At 40.6% G+C, this 21,582-nt stretch overlaps 3 protein-coding genes across 3 annotated transcripts in view; 1 reads left to right on the plus strand and 2 right to left on the minus strand.

The window, feature by feature from the left end:
* Positions 1 to 1,423, minus strand: part of ube2o (ubiquitin-conjugating enzyme E2O) — a 34,865-nt gene extending 33,442 nt beyond the window's left edge. Inside the window, exon 1 of the mRNA XM_029431612.1 lies at positions 972 to 1,423. Within this exon, the coding sequence (XP_029287472.1) occupies positions 972 to 1,400 (429 nt within the window). The 5' untranslated portion in view covers positions 1,401 to 1,423. The remainder of the gene's footprint in view (positions 1 to 971) is intronic.
* A 1,588-nt stretch (positions 1,424 to 3,011) lies between these two features.
* Positions 3,012 to 7,896, plus strand: aanat1 (arylalkylamine N-acetyltransferase 1). Its single transcript, XM_029433826.1, has 3 exons — positions 3,012 to 3,449; positions 3,966 to 4,120; positions 6,785 to 7,896. The coding sequence occupies exons 1-3, from the start codon at positions 3,314 to 3,316 to the stop codon at positions 7,088 to 7,090; spliced, it is 597 nt and encodes a 198-aa protein (XP_029289686.1). The 5' UTR covers positions 3,012 to 3,313; the 3' UTR covers positions 7,091 to 7,896.
* A 1,272-nt stretch (positions 7,897 to 9,168) lies between these two features.
* Positions 9,169 to 21,582, minus strand: part of LOC115009655 (inactive rhomboid protein 2-like) — a 29,157-nt gene continuing 16,743 nt past the window's right edge. Inside the window, exons 6-18 of the mRNA XM_029433813.1 lie at positions 21,450 to 21,578; positions 20,888 to 20,997; positions 20,301 to 20,519; positions 19,869 to 19,980; positions 19,378 to 19,452; positions 18,604 to 18,765; positions 17,602 to 17,687; positions 17,432 to 17,495; positions 16,922 to 17,016; positions 16,752 to 16,827; positions 16,566 to 16,666; positions 15,421 to 15,574; positions 9,169 to 10,582 (exon numbers count right to left, since the gene is read on the minus strand). Coding sequence (XP_029289673.1) covers positions 10,151 to 10,582; positions 15,421 to 15,574; positions 16,566 to 16,666; positions 16,752 to 16,827; positions 16,922 to 17,016; positions 17,432 to 17,495; positions 17,602 to 17,687; positions 18,604 to 18,765; positions 19,378 to 19,452; positions 19,869 to 19,980; positions 20,301 to 20,519; positions 20,888 to 20,997; positions 21,450 to 21,578 — 1,815 coding nt within the window. The 3' untranslated portion in view covers positions 9,169 to 10,150. The remainder of the gene's footprint in view (positions 10,583 to 15,420; positions 15,575 to 16,565; positions 16,667 to 16,751; positions 16,828 to 16,921; positions 17,017 to 17,431; positions 17,496 to 17,601; positions 17,688 to 18,603; positions 18,766 to 19,377; positions 19,453 to 19,868; positions 19,981 to 20,300; positions 20,520 to 20,887; positions 20,998 to 21,449; positions 21,579 to 21,582) is intronic.

Raw genomic sequence — 21,582 nt, forward strand, 5'->3', positions numbered from 1 at the left:
AAGACAATAATAATAATTAGTTAGCAGCCCTAGGAAATATTAAATAATGATACTAAATTGTCACAGAGTGAAGACATTATGTAGATTAGGACTGTGAGCAATTATTCAAAATGTCATCTTCAAGTGTCTTGTTTTATCTGACGAACAGCCCATAATTAAAACATATTCAATTACCAGTGCTACATAAGAGAAAAGAAGCATTCTCACAGTTGATAAACTGGAACCAGCAAATGTTTGTCATTTTTACTTGAATTTACTTACTTGAACTTTGTTGGTGATTGACCAATCAATTAATTGACCAAGTGTTTCAGCTCAAATGTGGGTGATACGGATTTCAAATGTAAAACTGACACACTGAATCCTCATCTGTGACATATGTGTCACTGAAGATCACAAATGGGACTGGTTTGAAATACGATGCATGTGTATTTTGAGATGAGGAACTGTGACATTATGTAAAGAATATATAACAAATACAAGCTAGTGTTTTACAACGCTTGGTCTCAGGCCAAGTCACACCCAGATGAGGAACGGATGAGCTAGTCAATAGGTGTGAGTTTGCTACAGTAGGAGTGTCCTACCCCTGCTAAACCCTGTAGCGACACTTAACTTACAGACAGAAAGCTGCTACCTGGTCACTGGGTATTGTATGCATTATCGGCTGGACGCAGTCAGGTGGAACAACAACCTTGTTTAGCGTGCCAGCACCAGCTGAGTGACATGAGGCTAGGAGCTACACTGCTAGCTAGCATGTGTGCTTGAAGGCTAGCCAGCTAGCAAGCTAGGTTATGCATTTTAGGCAGATGGATTAAGTGAACCATATCCCTGACAGGCGAGCAAGTCGGCTCTTCCTTAAAAAAAAAAAACCCACACCAGTCAGACAGTTAAAAAACAGTGCAGCCCTCATTTCAGGCTCGGGGAGTAACCGGGTCTCAGTGTAAACAGTTAACACATTAGCCGGTGTGTGGTACCTTTGTCTCCCTGATGTCCTGCTTTCCTCCTTCAGGGTACCACTGGACGCGGACAAATCCCCTACAGAGAGGCCGGCTCGGGGTGTCCACAGCGCTCTCAGTGTCCGAACCACACGGAACTCGTCCTCCTCCGCCGCCGCCGCCGCCGCCGCCAGTCCCTCCGCCATCGTCGAGGTCCGAGTCTGAGTTAAATTCCTCCTCGCCGTGAATCATCCGTACGAGGCCAAACCGGACTGAGCCGCGATACCGCCCGGAGACCAGGTCGTGGGAGAAGAGCAGCCGCTGGGAGCCGTCCGCCGTGGGAGACAGAGCCATGGATGGAGGCTCCGAGCCCGGGCTGACTGCCGGGGAGAGGCCCGGGGTCGGGGTTGATGTCGCTTCTGCTGCGTCTGCTGTGGCCGCCGCATCCGATGCTGCGGGCTCCGCCATCGCTGCTGTTGTCAGGGAGTGATGCTAGAGCGCGAGGATGACGGTGGAGTGAAAAAAAACTGTAACCTGGAAGCAGCGATGTGCACGTGTTTACGTCGATACGGAGAGCTGCGTAACCAGCGCAGTACCCTCGATCACCACTGAGCGGCAGTGTGAACCTCAATCTGTGATGTTCAAATTAGTTTTGGATCACTAACCACATAAAGTTTTACCCTAATATAATTGTCTTTTTTACAACAATATGTTTATTAAGTTTTCAACATTTTATTTTTTAAATCATATAAACGAACAAACGTTATTAATATTATTATTAAAAAACACATCTACTTTATTATTTTTTTGTTAAAAAATAATTATTTAATTAACTCCCATTACATAGATGGTGAAATAATAATAACAATAATTATAAATAAATATCTTTCCCCAGATTTTAAATCCTTTCTTGTTTGTCTTTAGGTGTGTATGTAATTTGTTCCAAAGGTCAACACAGAGACATTTATTTCATAAGCCACTGCCTTATACTTAGTCTATAAATGTGTTTTTCTTTACTATAATCTAACTCATATATAGATTCCTTAAAACAAACCACAAACAAAGAGTATACTTAAGGTATTATGAGGAGTTGTTAGGTGAGTCCCCTGAACAATTATAAAGTGTTTATGTAGGTAAAAACCACAAAAAAAAAAAATTATGGTGCAGGACTCTGCATTACAATTCGGGAGACCCATCTTCATTCTATTATTTATAAAGAAAAAAGTTACTTATTTATTACTTATTTATGCCTTCACACAATCACTGACCGTAAACGATAATCTGTGTGAAAATCAACAGAAATGTGAAATTGGGAATCCTTGTTTAATTTAGCAATTTAAAATTGAATCTCTGTGAATCTTTCTATCCTCCCAGTGGATTTAGGATAAATAAGACATACATGTTTTCGTTTTTTAATTTTTTATTGTAGAATGTACCAAAGACCCCACCACCCACAACAGAACATATGTATCGGCACAATTATTGAGGGAAACCTGTTAGGAGTCCTGAAAAAAATGTTGATCCTAAGAATATTTGAATATATATTTTTATATTCCTTTATATATACACATTAAAAAGAGTGTGCAAGGAAACGTTTTGCACAAATTAAGCTTAGTGTAAATCTGGAGATGAAGATTAATATTCAGCCTTGTGATGCCTACAAGGAGTTCACCTGCTCTTGGTGTCAGTTTGATGTCTCCTGAATTCAAATAATATGATAAAATACAGTAAAGCATTGAATTCTTCTGCTGCTATCCTTTCTGATTATAAAAAGGGACATTTTCGTAAATGAGAGAGGACAAAGCTGTGGTTTCTTGACATTTTATGAAAACATATGGCTTACTGAAGAGGTAATAAACTCCTACACGCCCTCTAATCCTCTTATACAGATCTGGAAAATAAAGTGTGGAAAACCATGAACTCGACTTACAGGGACTGAGAAATCACATGAGTAGTCCTTAAAATGGTGTGCAACACGAGCAGAGACTCAATCCTCTCAGGCTGACAGATGTAACAGTTTGCATGAGACGTCCAACACATGTGAAATCCAAATCTGACTGTGGCATGACGAGGATAATTCTCAACACACGGGTATCCCTCCTGACCCTGACTAAATATGTTTATTGTTCAACTTACTCACGGGGAATTTGAGGCTTTGGTCATCCAGCTCGCTTCAGGATTATACCCTGCCCACCGAGGGTATAAATACTGAAGGCGCACCACCCTCTGCTCAGTCTTCAGGCACGGTCCTCTTACGCACGGATCAGGCTTTTAGACGAGGAGATACTCGCGTTAAAAGGAGTGAGAAGCAGAAAGAAAGTCACCCAAGAAAGTCGCCTCCGATTGATTTGAAAACTTTTTGGTTAAAAAAAAGTAAGTGAATGTCGGTGATGAGCGCAGTGCCGTTCATGAGGCCGCTCCATATGTTTCAGGGCCGCCGCCACACGCTGCCGGCCAGCGAGTTCCGCTCCCTCAGCCCGGAGGATGCCATCAGTGTGTTTGAGATTGAGAGAGAAGGTAAGAAACTCTTTACATTTTACAACGTAGGCCTACTATAGCGGGTTTAATAACTTCAGGTCAGTTAGTCTATTCCATACGCAGTTACGCAAATTAACCTTTTTTAATTAATTTTTTTAAGGAAACACGAGAAGATTAATTCTGTCTCGTGCAACAGCAGCTTCGGTTAATGTGTTCACTCACACGTGAAAAAAGAAAATAAAAACTTCAGTAAACTCTTTTAAAAATAGATTGGATACATTCTGGTCAGCATTGGATATGTTTTAAAATGAAAAAGGAGGGTTTGTTTTCCAATTATCATATTTTACATTTACTAACTTTAAAGTTACCATGGTGATTTAACTCCTAAATGCATAGATGATTTGAGTTCAGGTGTCTTTAACCTGCATAACTTCCCTGGCTGTGATCCAGCATATCCTTCCATCACATGTATGGCAGTCAGTATAGTATAGGGGACACAATGCCCACTTCTTTGTCATCCAGGTTTCTAAATGTATAGTTTTCTCCTCCACTCAGCCTTCATCTCAGTGTCCGGTGAGTGTCCTCTCCACCTGGACGAGGTGCGTCATTTCCTCACCCTGTGCCCTGAGCTGTCTCTTGGCTGGTTCGAGGAGGGACGTCTTGTGGCTTTCATCATCGGCTCACTGTGGGACCAGGAGAGGCTTACCACGGTAAGACAGAGCTGAAGACACCTGGACACTGATTTACCTCAGGCTGACTGGCAATAATGCAAGACGAGGTTCAAAACAGATTAACAGGAGATATTTTTGATAGATTTAAGGACATACATATATATATATATATATATATATATATATATATATATATATATATATATATATATATATGGTATAATGTCTTTGTAAATTCAGTGGGTGAGGATAAATGTTTCACTGATCCACTTAATATCACAGGAAAGTTGTGTGAGAGTAAGTTTCAGCATCGCTATGGTCTCTAAATCAAATACCACTTGAGGAGAGATTCAGAGCCTTTATGAAATTGTAATACTTTAAAAAAACTATTCTGAAATAGTTAAAAGATTCAAAAGTTAATTTCTCACATGCTCATTCAATGTGAAATACCGGTTGGCATACTCTTGAGGCTGTATGTGCAATAAAGAATAATAACTAGATGAAAATAACGTGGAATCTTTCAGTACATACAAATCTAAATGTCACAGTTGAAAGGCAAACTGTACAATGACATTGTGTACATACTCTGAGAGCAAATATTCCCAGAAGACAATGTGCTAAACAAGGCCAATGATATACAGAGGTCAGAGGTTAAAGTAGGCTAAACACTTTATAAACTTAGATCTTTCCCAACTATATTTGCCTTTCTGGTGGTTCCCACAGGAAGCAACAAATCAGAGCTTAAAGCTGGAGTGCAGGTCTTTAACATAAAAATGGCCGTCCTTTTAATTCACACAATGCTGATTAAGCCTCGACCAGGGGAAGCTCTCTGTATTTCGCAGTATATCGGAGTTGTGGTGTCTGTGGTGACTTTCCCGCGCTGGTACGCAAATGCCTGCAGGTGAGCTCGCCGCATCGCTACGGTCTTTCATATAGACGGAATCAGAGTTTCGGGCTTCCGGTGGAATCGCAATGCATGCTGGTGTGGCAAGCCTAGAAAAGTGAGCACCAACTCCACAAGGGCCGCTGCCGCCGCCGCCATATTGGATTTCTTCTCTACGTGTTTACATTGTATTTAGCTTATTCTTCAAGCGTGTTGTAAACAAACCTACTACTCTACAATGAGTTCTGAACTCCTTTCTTATGATGAGGTTCAGATGTGGAAAGTCGAAGCTTTGAAAGTATTTTGCCGCAAGCGGAATTTAAAGGTTTCAGGAACAAAACTCGAGCTTATTGCCAGGGTGTTTGCTGCATCAGAGACGGGCATTGAGGAGCAACCAACAGCTAAAGAAAGACTTTCAATCACAGAAAAAAAGACTAAGCGTTTGGTTATGCCGAGTGGCGTTTCAGTGCCTGATCCCTTGACATTGCAGGATGGCTGGGTCAATGAAAACAACAGCATGACCTCTTGGCCACCGATATACCTCAGCGATATAACATTATTTTTAATGTCTGACCACCATGGGTCAGACAGGGAACGATGTCGAGTTTCAATAACGAACTTTGAACGAACACAAAGAAGGCAAAGCATTTGGACTGTTTGACTCTGGCTGGTTGAAACAAACATCTTTCAACCCTCTCGCAGATTCTGAGTATTGCTTTTTGAAAGCAAAATGTTCTCATTCAATGAAAGTTTCCCATACGCCACATTCGGCATGGATCTGCGCAGTCAAGAAAACTGGAGATATCATAATCGCTTATTGCAGTTGTGTTGCAGGGTAAGCTATTATAAATATATACCTAACTTGTGTTTGTTATATTATTATAAAACTCAATATATAGAAAGTACATTTGTCAATATATAAATCAAGTAGATAGACTGCATACTCCAGGTCGAGTTCAGGATCAGGGAATTCATTTGTTGGTTTTCCTTGCATGAAATGCTCACTGCAAATCCGCGAAGATTTCTTGGGCTCCCAAGACTTCCCATTGTAATCCTGTCTCTTTACAGCTTTGGTCCATGCTAGCCTTCTATCATTGTTCTTTAGTGCTGTTGGAAATGGAAATAGTTTGAACGGGGGCTTGCAGTCGCAATGTTTGCAATCGTGAAGCTCACAATGAGATTCTGCCCATTTATTTAGCTTTCTCCCACTGTTTGAACATCCTTTCACCCATAACTAGAAGAGTGATGATTACACACTAAAAACTAGCCAAATACAATGTAAACACGTAGAGAAGAAATCCAATATGGCGGCCCTTGTAGAGTTGGTGCTCACTTTTCTAGGCCCGCCACACCAGCATGCATTGCGATTCCACCGGAAGCCCGAAACTCCGATTCCGTCTATATGGCAATTACTCTCACTAACAGAGGAGGGAGACAAAAGTTCTGCACCTTAGGATTATAAAGTCTGCAAACTTTCATCAATCAGCAAAACTTTGTTAACATCAGCCACTATAAGGTCACCTACAGGTCATACCAGAATAATACTGTAGCATCGAGTGTGTTGATTTGGGAAACAGTGCGTTTTAATGCTCATCAGTTTTCTCTTGTGAGAGGAACAATGCGTTATTTATTTTTTCAGAAGTTACACTATTTCGCTTTAAGACTGAAATACCATCAGTCTACTATAAAGCAGAGAAAGCTGGACTGAACATGAACTTTTCCATGTTGGTGGTATCAAGTATTTATTGATAAAACTTGCCATCTGAAGCCCAACAGGTTTCTCAACACCGCAACCTCTCCCCTCCCTCTCTGTCTCCCAGGACGCCCTCACTCTTCATAAGCCTCACGGGACGACCGTCCACATCCACGTCCTGGCGGTCCACCGGACCTTCCGCCAGCAGGGCAAGGGCTCCATCCTAATGTGGCGCTACCTGCAGTACCTCCGCTGCCTGCCCTACGTCCGCCGCGCCGTGCTCATGTGCGAAGACTTCCTGGTCCCCTTCTACCGGAAGTCGGGTTTCAAAGTGCGGGGCCCCAGTGAGATCACGGTGGGGCCCCTCGTCTTCATTGAGATGTTGTACCCTGTCAGGGGCCACGCCTTCATGCGTCGAAACAGTGGATGTTGAGGACAGGAGGACTTAATGTGAATTCTCCCCGGCTATAAGTGGCGGTGGGACCCCATCCTCTCCTGGAAACAGAATTAGGGGCTTCGAGCTGCGCAGTGTTTGTGACCATCACCTGTGAGTGAGACTCGTTCAGCAGGCCGTGAGGAGTGCGCTCAGCCGAGAACTAAGAGCGGCCACCCAGCGGCCAAAAAAAGCTGCTTGGAAACTACAAGTATATTGTTCTGTAGTTTGATGAGAGTAAGAAAACAACAACAAATCGATAGAGAAAAGTCCTGAAAGAATGGAAGCACTTATTTATCAAAATAAATTAGAAGATCTTTTCTTTACTGTTTTCAATAGAACGCAGCTGCCTTGTTTCTTTGTTTGCCCTCTTTTTTTATTTAATCTAATCCAACATTGTTTCCGGCTCTATATACTGCCCATTATTAATGCATTCTGTCCTGTATAGTTTTGTATATACAGCATGCCTTCCACAGCATTAGAAGATTACACTTTGTAACTATGATGATGACTATAAAGTAAAATGTCAAAGGAAACTGCTAACCTTCGAGGACTATGGAATAAAAATACAAAGGGAGGGATATCAGCAATCAAACATCAGATAATAAGTAAATATATTAACTTGAACACACTTGTCTGTTGTGTTATATTTAAGATTTGATTGGACTGTTTTATGTACACATACAATGACCATTACAATAAGTATATTTAGTATATAGGTTTCCTAAATATATGTGATTTCAAAATGTATCTTCAATAGTCTCCTCTCGCCTTTCCCCTCTCCCCTCGTAGACCATCACCACCTCTGCCTCGCAAAGTCTTGAACCAAGACAAATATGTTGTTGTTTTTTTACAATGTTTTATTCTTCAAATAATTAAAATGATATTTTCTAGCATATCTGCTTTGAGGTCTTTTCCTTTTATAAATTGCAGAGAAAACAATCCCAGCACAAGGTCCATTTAGTAGCTGCTCTGGAGCTTTTGATCATATCGCATGATTTAAATAGTTATTTTACAGTAACTGAACTTATTGTTCAATGTAAAACATTAATCAAAGCCGTCACTGGTGTGGCGCCAAAAGTACAGAAAATGTAAAGAAATTGATGCGAGATACAAACTTGGCGTTTAGTGGGTAACTGCGTGTACTAAAAGGACATTAAACTTCTCTCTGACACACATAACCTCAATATTACGAGTGGCATTTATTTCAACACGACTGTTTAACACACATAGATTTTCACAGATAAAACTAAAGCAATAGAGAACAGTGCCTTGACCATGACATGAAATTCATTCCGAACTACTTTCCCCTTTTATTCCAATAAATAGAGAAGGGTGAATATATTTGGTCCCAATGCAGACACAGCAGTGTGACTGCTGCATGCAGTCCTGCCTGAAGATGTGGGCTGTTTTACCTCTTCAGATCAAACACTCATGTCAAAAGGCACAGTACAGAGGTTTCCTAAAAAGAGTTGGATGTCATTGTTCACACTTACTGGCAGATTATTATGTTTTAAACACGTGGCCTTTACATTCTAAATATAGTGGTGTTAAAACTCATTAAAGCATTTGAATTGTCCAACATACAACTCATGTCAACAAACTCTGTTAATCTCATAACTCACTTAGTAACTCACATAATCCTCCACACGATGGGGGCTTCCCTAACAGCTCGGCTCAACACCGGAATCACAAACGACAACAAACCAGATCAAAGAACCCGTGTGAGAAATCTTTCACTTCAGGTGTTACGACTTCTGAAAAACACTTGTCAGATTGTTAGCAACAATCTAACCTGGGTCATCGACCTGAACACCCGAGCAATCAGCTGCGAGCGTCCAGACATAAAGAAATATGTGAAAAAAGTGTACACGTAGGGGATGAAACTTTTTTTTGTATTGCTTTTGTCAAGGATAGTTATAATAAGTGTAAATAGTAAAACAAAGCCTTTTTACGGTATTATTTCACAAACATATTAAGGCTGAGGTGAAACAAAAGTGACATCTTGTGAGGACTATTTGCTTTACAGTACAAACTTACTATGATCCAACAAAATGATTGTTTAGATCTTGGAATAATTTTCAGAGTAAATCTACAAAATGGTTTAGGCACCACTCTGTTAGCGGACAAATATGAGACATTACGTGGCAGTGACATACAGAAAACAAAGTCATTGTGAAGAACAACATGCATATACAATAGAAGCAGCCGGTGTTGTTGCTTTGGTAGGTTTGGTGTCAGAAATGTGACCATCAGCATTCAGTAAGTAGATCACGAGCAGTATGCAAAAGTAAAATGAGGCATCTTTGTAAAATGGCATAGTCTGTTTAAGGCAACTAGTGGTTCTAGATAGAAATCTTACCTTAGTTGACCACTGATATATTTCCCTTTAACTCTTCCAGTTGCACAGTTAATACTTGGAACACTTTGTTACCTTTAGCATACAATTTCATACATACAAAAGAGCAAAAGATAAAAAAAAAACTGTTTTTAACTCTGATAAACTAGAAGCAGGAGAGCTGAATGACAACGTTTGTAGTGTTGAACCCAGTGTTACTGAAAACATGACTTAGTGGCCGGAGGCACCTGATGTATCTCAGTTCACTGAGGCCACAAGACACAGGACGACCAGTTTATCTCAACTGCTAGTCGTCCATAGAGTTAAAGGGACAAGTGATTGTAGGCCAGAAGTGATAGATTTTTTGAACTGAAGGATCCAGACAGTCTCTCGCTCTGTAGATCTTTTCCCTTAGACCCACCCAGCTCTATACGGTTTTGACGTCCTAAGTGTCTTTTCCTGTCCTCTGATTCCGAGGATCTGCCAGCCCATTAGCAAATTAACATGCTAGGTAGTGCAAGACTTGACTGAGGATTAAAAAGGCTGAGTAAAGTTTTACCCAAGTGAGCAAGTCAGCAAGCTGTGGTGAAGAGACCGATTCAGACCGATCCGATCCATTCACATGGACTTTGATCAAGTGCTTCGATGAGTGGAAAATAAAAAAACACAATTCTTAAAAGGCCACCGAGTTGACCTGAACAGTCACGTCAGTAGCATGAGCACTAGTGCACCACATCGTTAATTTCATGGTCTATGTCGTACTTTTCACAGAACTTGCTCGTGAAGGGCAGGCAGGTGAGATGCTCCAGCCAGTGCCAGTTAATCGGGTAAATATAAAACCAAACGATGAGGGAGGAGAACAGCCCGATGTAGGCCAACATTGAGACAGCAATGAGGATACGTTTCCGATACTTGTCAAAGGTCCCGAACGTGATGTAGGGCAGGAAGGCGAAGGAGAGGAGCATGCCGCTGAGGAAGCCAAAGATGTGGGCGATGTTGTCGATCCACGGCAGGAGGCCGCACAGGAAGAGGAACAGGACAATGCCCAACAGCTTGAGAAAGGCTTTCCATGGCTTCTCCAGAATCTGCCAACCTTGAAACAGCTCAACAAACAGGCAAGCGAGTAGTCCAAACTGAGACCCTGCTGGACCAACCTGCAGGAAGCGAACCAGAGAAGAAGACAAGTTAGAGACCATCCCATAATTCAATTTAAACCAACAAACAAAAGGAAGGATAGTCCCGGAAGATTAAAGAGTTCTTCTATATTACCACTTACATAGAAAACACCCCAATGTTGTAGTACTCCAGATCAGTCTTTGTCTCGATACCACTTTTTAAAGGTCTCGTCTTGGAATTGCATTTTTACTCGGCCTTGTCTCAGTTTCAGGATTTTATTTTAAAGAGCACAACTATGGGGATATCACTAAATTGCTTTTGTATTGTCTGATTTATTTGTTAACATTATTGCTGTGATTGGATGTAAAACTTCCTGCTTCAAATGCAACCGATAACTGGGCAATAATTCAATATCATTTATCATCTTTCAATGGAATCGTATTGTGATGAAATCATAAAATCGAGATATCGTGATACACAATTACGTTTTCCTAATTAATAATAATAAACACATCCAAACTCAAATCTTTTGGAAAATCTGATGTGAATCATTTTGAGGGAATATCATTTGAAAATTGCGGTTTTCTTTTTACATCACTCTTTATGCTACCATTCAGTTCAATAAGATTAACAAACACGACTCCAGGTGAATCAAACTATTGTCTAAATCGGATTACTCTGTATGTGTGTGCATGCATGTAAACATAATACATGTATAGCTGGAAATAATTTAAGTTATTATTAAGAACTTAAGTTCTTAATAAGTACTCAACTTAAGTTCTTAATAAGATGAGAAACCACTCAGTAGGCTCAACAATAGGCTTTCCTCGCCCCCCATCTTTAGGAAAGTTTAGCGGCACGTGGAAAAAACTACAGTGCGAGCCCAAGGCAATAAAGGGGAGAAGATTAGAGTGACGTCTGAGTTTGAAGGCTTGGCCTGGTCAGAGGCAGATGGCTAATCTGTGAAGAAGTTACAGGAAGGGGCAGTGACCCATTACAAGTTATTTATTGTTGTACATTAACAGAATCATTTCCATTCCCACAAGTGTTAAATAGTAAGGTTTTGGGGAAAAATGCTAAAACGACTGGATAAATGAGACTTGCGTTATACTGCACGAGTTGTGCGAGAGATCGTGAACAGATGTTTTGATGTAGTTAAGCTATTGTTAAACGCGGCCGACGTTTACTTCCATTCATCAAGTTTTCATAAGAATTCAGGGTAACACGGGGTGAGTAATTGATATACAAATGGTCATTTTCTGTGGACGTATTCCCTTCAGTGATATAGTTAGACAGTACTGTCTGTTCAACACTTGAAAAACAGCAGAACATTGTGTTTTACTCAGATTGCTATATAGTATTATACATAACAATATCTGAAAATAATTGAAAAACAATTACATATTTCAGATTCATCTAGTTTATGTTAAACCCACCTCACATGTGTGTTTAGTAAAGAGACATTTGATCTAATATTAATATTCCACAGAAATACTGAGATGAATTACATTTTTTTTTTTTTTTTTAAAGAGCCAACCACACAGATGTTGACTTTTGCTCGTCTCTCTTCAGAGTTTTAGGAGCAGTACCTGAAGTTACTGTATTATTACAGTCACAGCTGCTGCCACTCAACAGATAAAGGATAATCCACTTAAACTGCCTCCTTAAACTCCTTGATCGCCCTGTGCTGTGCCTTGCGTGTGCTTCCTCTGGTTATTCCTGGTGTGTGAAGACCGGTGAGCTGGTCAGCGCTAAGCAGAGCGGGATGGTGGGATTTCTGGCCCTCACGTCAAGGAACGTCACAATGAGAGCCACCTCATGTCACACCACGCAAATATCAGACGAGAGCAATTGGTTTACAGTGGCCTCGATTACATCCAGACACAAATACAAAAGGCCAAGAAGCAAAGTAGAATGTGTCATTGTTAAAGTGCTCTCTTTGCCAGGAGGAACCTTTTGTGTTCATAACGGTGTACACCTGAAGCATCACCGGACACGTCTAGTCTTTGAAACTATTGTTTTTGTTGAAAAGAAGAAATGTGGTCCCATTCACTAAGTACTGCAGCAGTGGCCTTTGTTTACCCATACAATGGCATTAGACTAATCTCTTAAAGGGGAAAGTGGGCTTTGCAGAGACACACTGAAGAGAACAGAAAGTTCTGAGTGATTAGCACATATCAACATGTTGTGTTTTTGCAAAGATTACACTCTTTATTAGAAACTTCGGTAAGAGTAGAGTTACTCATTGTCGTAGCTTTAGAGAAATGATGGCTAATAAATATTCATGTGTTTTAAATATCAGTGGATCTCCTGGTTCTTTCCTATATTTTCACCATGTGTGTATGGCTTCAAAAACATGTGAGTCACTTGGACTCAGAAAAGAAGATGACAGAAAGGAGAAGAGTATCGACTGGTCTGAGCTATTTCAAAGTCCTTACAGACATCACCTAATTAGTTGCAGTTGACTCAGCAACGTCTCTCTCTCTCTCTCTCTCTCTCTCTCTCTCTCTCTCTCTCTCTCTCTCTCTCTCTCTCTCTCTCTCTCTCTCTCTCTCTCTCTCTCTCTCTCTCTCTCTCTCTCTCTCTCTCTCTCTCTCTCTCTCTCTCTCTCTCAGACATACACCAACTTAATCTTGTGTGCCGAGAGGATTGCTTTCTATCAGCACACCCAACAAGACATTATGGAGTGGATTAATTAAGGTAACCATGTCCAAAATAAACATATGAAGCTTCATCCTGCTTCCTGGAGACAAGCAGTCGTTAACAGCAATTCTCCGGTCTTCTCAAGTTCGTGAGGAAGTTTACATCCGATCTCTGTGGGATGAGGAAACTATCTTTTCTTCTCTTCAGCAAAGCAGAAGCTTCAGTAGACGTTGAAGTCACATGCTTTGCGTACATTTATTCTCTAAACCTGTTACCATTGCACTTTGTCGCATTTTCATTTACCGATACTGCAACGTTTCCACCTCAACCACGCACAAAAAAATCTTTTTTTTGCTTTTTCTAATTTTCATGTATTCCACTCAGGTTTTCTTATGCACAAATTGAACATTTTCAACAAAGACTTGTTAACTTAGCAGTGCTCTTGGTTGGACTGCTCTCTTCATGGGAATGACTTAGGTCCAGTAAAGCAGTCTCATAAAGTGTTATCCACTTAAGCTCAGTTTCTCCAGGCACTTGCACAGTTAACACTATGAGGTGTTTCCTGTGCCCCTCCAGACCTCTCTAGATGGAGCTGCTCTAATAATCCCCAGTATGAGAAACTCCCTTCCAGTAAGTGAGCCAAGGTAAACTGAGGTAAACCACTGAGTGGGAATAGCAGTCAAACATATTAGTTACAATAGAAATGTGTAAATGTTTTTTACCTTTGGATTAACATTTTGTAACGTCATCAAAAACGGCTTCAACATGAGGCTGTCTCGGTTCATCTGGTACATTCAGACGAGATTTAGCAGCTAATGAGTCTAAATATAGAGGTACGTGGAGGAGGGGAAGAGAACAATGCATTTAGTAAGGGCAGCAGCTTGGGTCTTGGGTCATATCTTACTCCCCAGAGATTTGACCAGCTCAGAGATCAGTATGACATCAGTGTATTTAACCGTGTGAATATGTGAGTGTGTGCATATCTGCCTGTTACAAGTGTGAGTGCTTAACTAATAAATAAGCTTCTGTTGAAAATATCTTGGCAAGAAAGGTTGTCCCCATGTTAGAGCCTGCAGGTGTTTTAAGGGTCTAGTGCAGGGGTCACTAACAGGCGGTCCGGACCCAGACGCCGACCTATCCGGACCCGGACCTATAATCAATAAATTATTGATTAGCAACCAATCATATCTGTGCATTCCAGGCGGCAAACATTGCGACTCTGAATACAGACAGATGAGAGGCGAGAGACAGACGGAAAGAGGAGTTAGCGATACAGGGAGAGAAGACGGAGAGAAGACGGAGAAAGGGAGAGAAACACAAACGAAGAGACGAGTGAGCGTCAGAGAGGGAGAGAAACAATAACTACTCATGGCGCTCTCCAAGAAGAGAAAAGTCAACAGAGCTTTCAACCCAGGATGGACTCATTCATGTTCATCCTTCTCACTGGAGCACAACACCAGCGTCTCATATGCTCAGAGACCGTGGTGCTCAGTTAACAGTGGTGATGTGAAACGCCACTATGAGACAAAGCACAACGTTTTTGACCAAACATACCCACTCAAGTCTGAACTGAGGGCACAGAAAATAAGCACTCAGAGCCCAATGTGATTTTGATTTGTGACAAAATAAAGCAAATAGGCCACCTGTCAGCATCATCAGCCACAGAGAACAGTTTAACCCAGGATATGCTAGTCTGGGTTAAACTGTTAAAGTGCGTTGAGACTGATTTATTCTAACATTGGTTGAGACTGTTAAGAAAAAGGGAAACTCAAGCTGCTGCTACACTTTATTTTATTTTTCTAAAATTAAGCACTTTATTTTAAGATGCACAATTTTTCAAAAGCAATTTTATTTATTTTCTAAATGTTATTTTTAAATGCAGCCCGAGAAGAACATTATACATATCTACAGTATTATATACATCTGTATAGTTCAATGTTAAGTGACAATACATATTGTGTAAATGTTTTTAAATTGTACTTTCTTTATTAGATTTGACAGTCAGCTGTTGATGATGTGCAGACGTTGATACTAGGCTGCTTCAATATCTCACACTAATTCATAACGCACGTTAGACATTATGATGCCCCGGACCTTTGCTTCGCGAAAATGTTCTCTAACTGGACCTCTTAGAATTTTAGTTGAATACCCCTGGTCGAGTGTATACGTGTGCACTTCATTTGTTTTTGTGCATTTTCTGTCCGTGCATGCATGTATGTATTCAAGAACTCACCTCAGCTCTGTACGGCAGGAACAAGGCAGAGGCGATGTTTCCAGTGATGCCACTGAGGATATAAATCATGGAGATGCGGACCCAACCTGCCAGCTTCTCCAGGTCTCTCAGTATGGTCATCTGAAACACCACCGACACCATGCAGTGCAACAGCCTACACATACACACACACACACACACACACACACACACACACACACACACACACACACACACACACACACACTGTTTACTGGTATTGTGACCAGTGCATTATATCTAGGGTTCAATGCCATTAACAAACTGGACTCTATCTGGCAACCTTCCAGCCACAAACTCCTCCAAACTGTAGAACCTTTAGGATACAACAGTGCATACAGCTCTCTCTCTCTGCATAATTATGGTGCACATTTTTTCTAGATAATTTCCCTTGAAACTGTTTTGCACTGAAGGTCTTAATTAAATGAGAAAATACTTTTTATTTCTCATGTATTTAATTCTATTGTGAATTAAATGTGGTATACACAAATAGATTTTACCATGTGATTACTTAATATAAGTTATTTATTTATTGACTCACCAGAAAACATGATATTTTGTGACATATATTGTAATGGAGATATTAAATGACCTATATCAGGATAGAAGATTTTGGCCATATCACCGTTATTATGTCAAATGCGCATTTCTACACACACTGCACTTTTCCCATTAAGCTTCGTCAGCCTGTTTGTTTGCTTGCATTAAAAGCAGACCTGAGGGATTTACCACATGCCTAGTATTAGCACTAAGTATCAGTATTCATGTGAGTGAGCAGCTCACAAGCTATGGGGCCTCATTTAGAAATATTTCATTAAGTTTGAATCCTGAAGGATTCTGACAATGAAACCACACCTAGTAATCATTCATAGCAAACGAGTGAAATGGCTCGTTGACTCAGCGTAATAGGCTTAACGCTTTGTCAGAGCATAATATACCTTCTCTGAATGTTATTTAGCTGTCATGACGTGTTACTTTTCCAGTGGCTACATCTATACGGGCTGACTCGGCTGAAATAAACAGAAAAATAAAAAAAATAAAAAATGTATAGCTCTATCTATGTGTTAAAAAATGTTTACTTGAAGAAAAATAAAATCTTTGTCTAAGAAGGTTTGTGAGGTGCGTACCCAGCATGGAGGAAGAGAGAGAGCCAGAAACGGTAGAACTGATCAGGTACGTCAGGGTTGAGGAAGGGCAACAAGCCGCACACGTCATCCAGACAGTGGATCTGCGCAAGAGTAGTGCATGAGTTCAGAAATGTATTAACACACTGACAGACACACACACACACATAACACATGCATACACACTACCTGTGAGCAGAGTGTGGCTTCCTCGTGGAAGTAACCATGCATGAAAGAGCAATACTCTCTGGTCGTGATTTCACATCTACAGGAGGGGACAAGCAAAATGCAATTAAAGCTTTCTCCTGATGACTTGGCAATGCAGCTGATCAAGAAGTGGAACAGAAACCTTGTCTCACCCGCCCTTAGTTCCTATGCAGCAAGGCCTTCCCTTGATGTTACAGTCCATGTGTCTGTAGCCTGTGTGGTTCCACTTCTTAGGATACGTACACACCTGGAGAAGGACGAGCAATGAGCCGTTACACAGACTTATACTGTACAATAATCTTTTATTGTATTTCCTGTTGTAGACCTCAGACACAGAGGGTAGCATAGATAAATATAATGTGTATAATATAGTTATAAACTACTTTCATGATGTTGTCATTCAAATTCTAAAATCAACATTCGAATGCTGCAAAGCTTTTCTATTTATTTTGCATGTTTATTCATTCTGTTTACAGCCGGTAATTCTGCAGAGTGGCAGATAAAGATGAAGAAGAATTACATCACAGTGGTGGCTCCGTAGGATTGTTGTAACGTCCAAAAGTCAAAATGTATTGAAAAAAGTGAGATGTAATCATTTCCAAAACTCACAACATATTTATATCTATCTATCTATCTAGTGTAGAAATGGATTTCCAACTTACCGGCCACAGGGTGATGTCATTCAGCCATACATGAGGCTCTGCAGAGGCAGGCTCTTCACACACTCTGGTAACAACATGCAACACACAAGGACAAAAGAAAACAACTTACTTGATGTTTCTTAGTGTTCTACATGTCATGTGGCACAATGATCACATACACATATTCTCACCTGGGATCCTGGTGACAGACAGAACCAGACGACCTGCTGATGTCCACCTGCTCATTCTTCCATTTAATAAAGGTGGCCAGCGTCTCCTGCATATACAGTTCATTTTGTATTCAATTTTAGTATTTATTTCATAGAATAAAAAGGAAATTAAATCATATCATGAGAATAGTAATCATTGTGTATATCCATGTTAAAAAGGACCAGTGTGTAGGATTAGGGGGATATATTAGCAAAAATGGAATTTAATAGCCATAACTAAGTTTTCATTACTGCATAATCACCTGAATCTAAAAATCATTGTGTTTTCGTTAGCTTAGAATGAGACCTTCATATCGCCATACGAAGCAGGTTCTTTTCTCACATGTTGCACAGCCATGTTTCTACCGTAGCCCAGAGCGGACAAACCAAACTCTGGTTCTAGAGAACGGTTTACGCATTTTTACGTTACCTGAAGGCCACTGTAGATTTTCCAACACGCATGTAAAGAGATTAATGAGCCAAGAGGTATTCGGCTGTTGCAATTTTCAACCTCACAGCTAGACGCCGCTAAATCCTACACAGTGGACCTTTCAATCTTGAAAAAATGTAATCTACCCAACAACATATCTTTGCACTTTCCCACAAACAATTTAGAAAGATCTTGGTGATCTTTTTACATTTAAATCTTGTTGCACTTTAAACTCTTTGTTGACAAATGTAATTACTGTAATTGCAAGAACTGCGCGGAAGTACGCAGAGCATGGTGATTATATGATTACAGATTATAATCTCACCAGTGAGTTTGTGTTTAGGACTCTATGATTTTATATAGATGATGTTTATAGACTGTGGCTATAAGTGTGTGTGTGTAATGAAGCATATTCAATCCCCTTTTGAGGTTTTCAATTGCAATTTCTTGTGGATATGCATTGAATGTGTCTTTGCTGGTTTTCTTTCTCAAACAGAAGAAAGGTTGCTTAAACTGCCAAGCTAATAAAACAAAGTGCAGGATAAACCACGTACAGAGCAGTCAGTTCTGAGGGTCTGCACGCAACCAGAGTTGTCATTCTGAACGCAGCAGCCGGACTCTCTCTCCTGGTCTTTGGCCTTCTGGATCAGATTGACTATCTGTGTGTCCTTACGGATGCACGGGGAGAACTTGGCCCCCAGATGGATCAGGTCGTCCTGAAAGGTGGAGGAAAATATTGTAAAGATACACAAACCCACACACAGTTATGTGATCTCCAGAGAAGAAAAACTCAAAACCCATTCCTTACGTGCAATATGTTTAGATGTAGATTAACTACCTGCATTTATATAGCGCTTTTCCCTATTTTCGCAACCACTCAAAAGTGCTTTACAACACATGCCAGCATTCCCCCATTCACACACATACATACAGAGTCTGAGGCTACAGTGATAAACCTGCACACACACTCACACTCTCGGGAGCAATTTGAGGGATTGAACCACCGACCCTCTGACTGGCGGACAACCACTCTACCTCCTCAGCCAACCCAAATTTGTAAAAAAAAGTATATGTTCACAAAACTGACTGCTGACTTGTCACACTTGTCTACACCACACTGTGAAATTGTGGAAAAAAAGGTGAATATACCTTATTTATTTTACAGTCTGGCTCTGTTCAGTTTAATATTGGTGCACAACATTTTAGGGAACATTTCACTTGTGTTTCTTACATCACGACAAACATACAATGAGAGTGTCCATCTAGGTAGATAGTGAAAAACATAAAGTGTAATAGAGCAGCTAAACTGAGACCAGCAAGAGACTCACAGAACTCGGACCAATCCAGAAGTTCTCCTGTTGGATAAACTTGACACTCTCATAAATGCCTTTGTTCTTCAGCACCTGCAGAGGGCGACAGAGGGACACTGTTGGCAAATGATCTACTAAATATACAACATTTACCAAAACGTTTAAAGTCCATTGTTCAATATTCATTCATGACTATTGATTGATGGAGTTGACATTTGTTCATTTCTGTATACTGAATTATGTTTGCCTGGATAAGAAAAACAAGAACACTTTTAGGTTGCTTTCAATATTTAATGTGTTCAGCCATGTATTGATTGAGCAGATTCTGTAAGTGCATTCAGATTGCATATATTCCTGCACAAAAAAACAATAATCAGCCACTTTGGCAGTACAGATAGCAGGATGTTTATGTCGTCTTGTTAGTCAAATGTAACAGATTATGTAAAAAAGAAAGTTGAATTAAGTCAGTATTTCACAGTAAAAGCCTTTAAGTTTTTAGATTTACTCACCAGTTCAGATGTAGAATGTTGTGCAAACCCCACAGGGGCAAAACCGTATGTACAGCAGGCCAGCAAAGTAATTACTATATGGACAAACGTGATCCAGTAGGCAAAGTAAGGCCTAAAATAAACAGCAGAGAACCACTGTAAATCAGGTGAACATGACTAGTTTACACTTAGTTCTGGTATCAAACATCACATTACATTCAAATCTGCCTAAAACTCCTCTTACTGCTGTAAAGATTGCAACAACTTGCATCTTCTCTCCAGATGTTTCATGTCACTTTAAACTGTTAAACCCGGCCCAAAAAAATACAATACAACTGCAAAATAGCTGATTTCACTGGTTAGTTTTCTCTTGCTGACTGAGGTCTACAAGTCAATTATTTAGAGTTAGTGAATGATCCACTAGTGTTTCCGTGCACACAATCATCTACTCACCTGTGACTGTGGAAGTCGTCCAGCTGCTTCTGGATGTTGCTGCTTAAGCTGCGTCGATAGTGCCGGTTCAGCCACTTCCCCACAACGCCCATGCCGTACTGACGCTTGTGTTTGTCAAATGCGAAGTGCTTGACTTTGGAGGCGATGCGACCCCCCCGACGAGGATGGTTCTTTTCGGTGCCTGTTGTTGGTGTCCTGGGGGTTCGAGATACGTCCTTACTGGGGTTGGGAGAAAGAGGGAAAGAGTGAGCAGTGGAGGGAGCAGCGTTTGGACAGATAAAGCAGAAGTAAAAAGAAATAAATTTAACGATTGCATATGAAATTTGAAAATTAAGAAAAAAGTATGTAAGCATAACTTGTCAATTCTGCTTTTATTAGTCTACAAACAGAAAGTTTATTGATTTCTAACAACCAAACCCGTTTGGCCGACATTAAACATTTTTAACAAAGTCTAGATTTATAGCTGGAACGTGGCTTTGGTGAGTGGAAAATAAAGATTATTAAATATTCTTCAGGACTACAAGAGTATCTGTGACACCAGTTCAGTGACTTTCGAAAGGTGTTTTTGGTTGTGCGAATTTACTCACAGGCTTGGGAACTTCTGGTCCGGCTGCTCGTAGGGAGTAAAAGTTGCAGACATGGGCGGCGATTCAAATACGTCATCAGCCATAGAGTAAAACTCATCATGGGCATCAACCTACGCGGGAGAGAAATAGATGTCACAGAAGAGGAAGTGCAGGAAGAAAGAAATGGAGAGCAGAAATGAATTAGCAGCCAGGCCTCATATGTGTGTAGACAACAGGGTCCTGTTCGAAAATTTGGATGAATCCAGGAAAAATGTCTGTCAAACATCCCACATTTGAATAGGTTTGACAAATAGAAGGTTATAGAGGGTGATAGAGGTTTGACAAATATACATTTTAGATATAAATGTATGGAAGGAAGGAGAGCAGGATAAAGAAAGAAAAAGGTAGTGGTTTCTGAAGAAAGGAGGCTGATGAGAAATTCAAAGTGAAAGTGGAACACAGTGGTAGAGAAGTACGATTGCCGACATGCACAGGAAGGCAAAGGAAATTGCAAAAGAAAGTTGCCGCAAATAGAGAAATTGTAGACAAGCTGCAGACAGGAGGATAGAGAGTGGCTGCTGACCTTGCTAAAGAAGAGTGACTCGGACGTGTCTGCGGAGTCCACGGTGTCTTCGTCCATCCAACTGGGCCTGATGAAGCTCCTCTTGGGGAAACTGCGACCTGTCTGGGAGCCTGCCAAGCCGCTACGACCCTGA

Source organism: Cottoperca gobio, chromosome 1, assembly GCF_900634415.1.
Source record: "Cottoperca gobio chromosome 1, fCotGob3.1, whole genome shotgun sequence".
Classification (NCBI taxonomy): domain Eukaryota; kingdom Metazoa; phylum Chordata; class Actinopteri; order Perciformes; family Bovichtidae; genus Cottoperca; species Cottoperca gobio.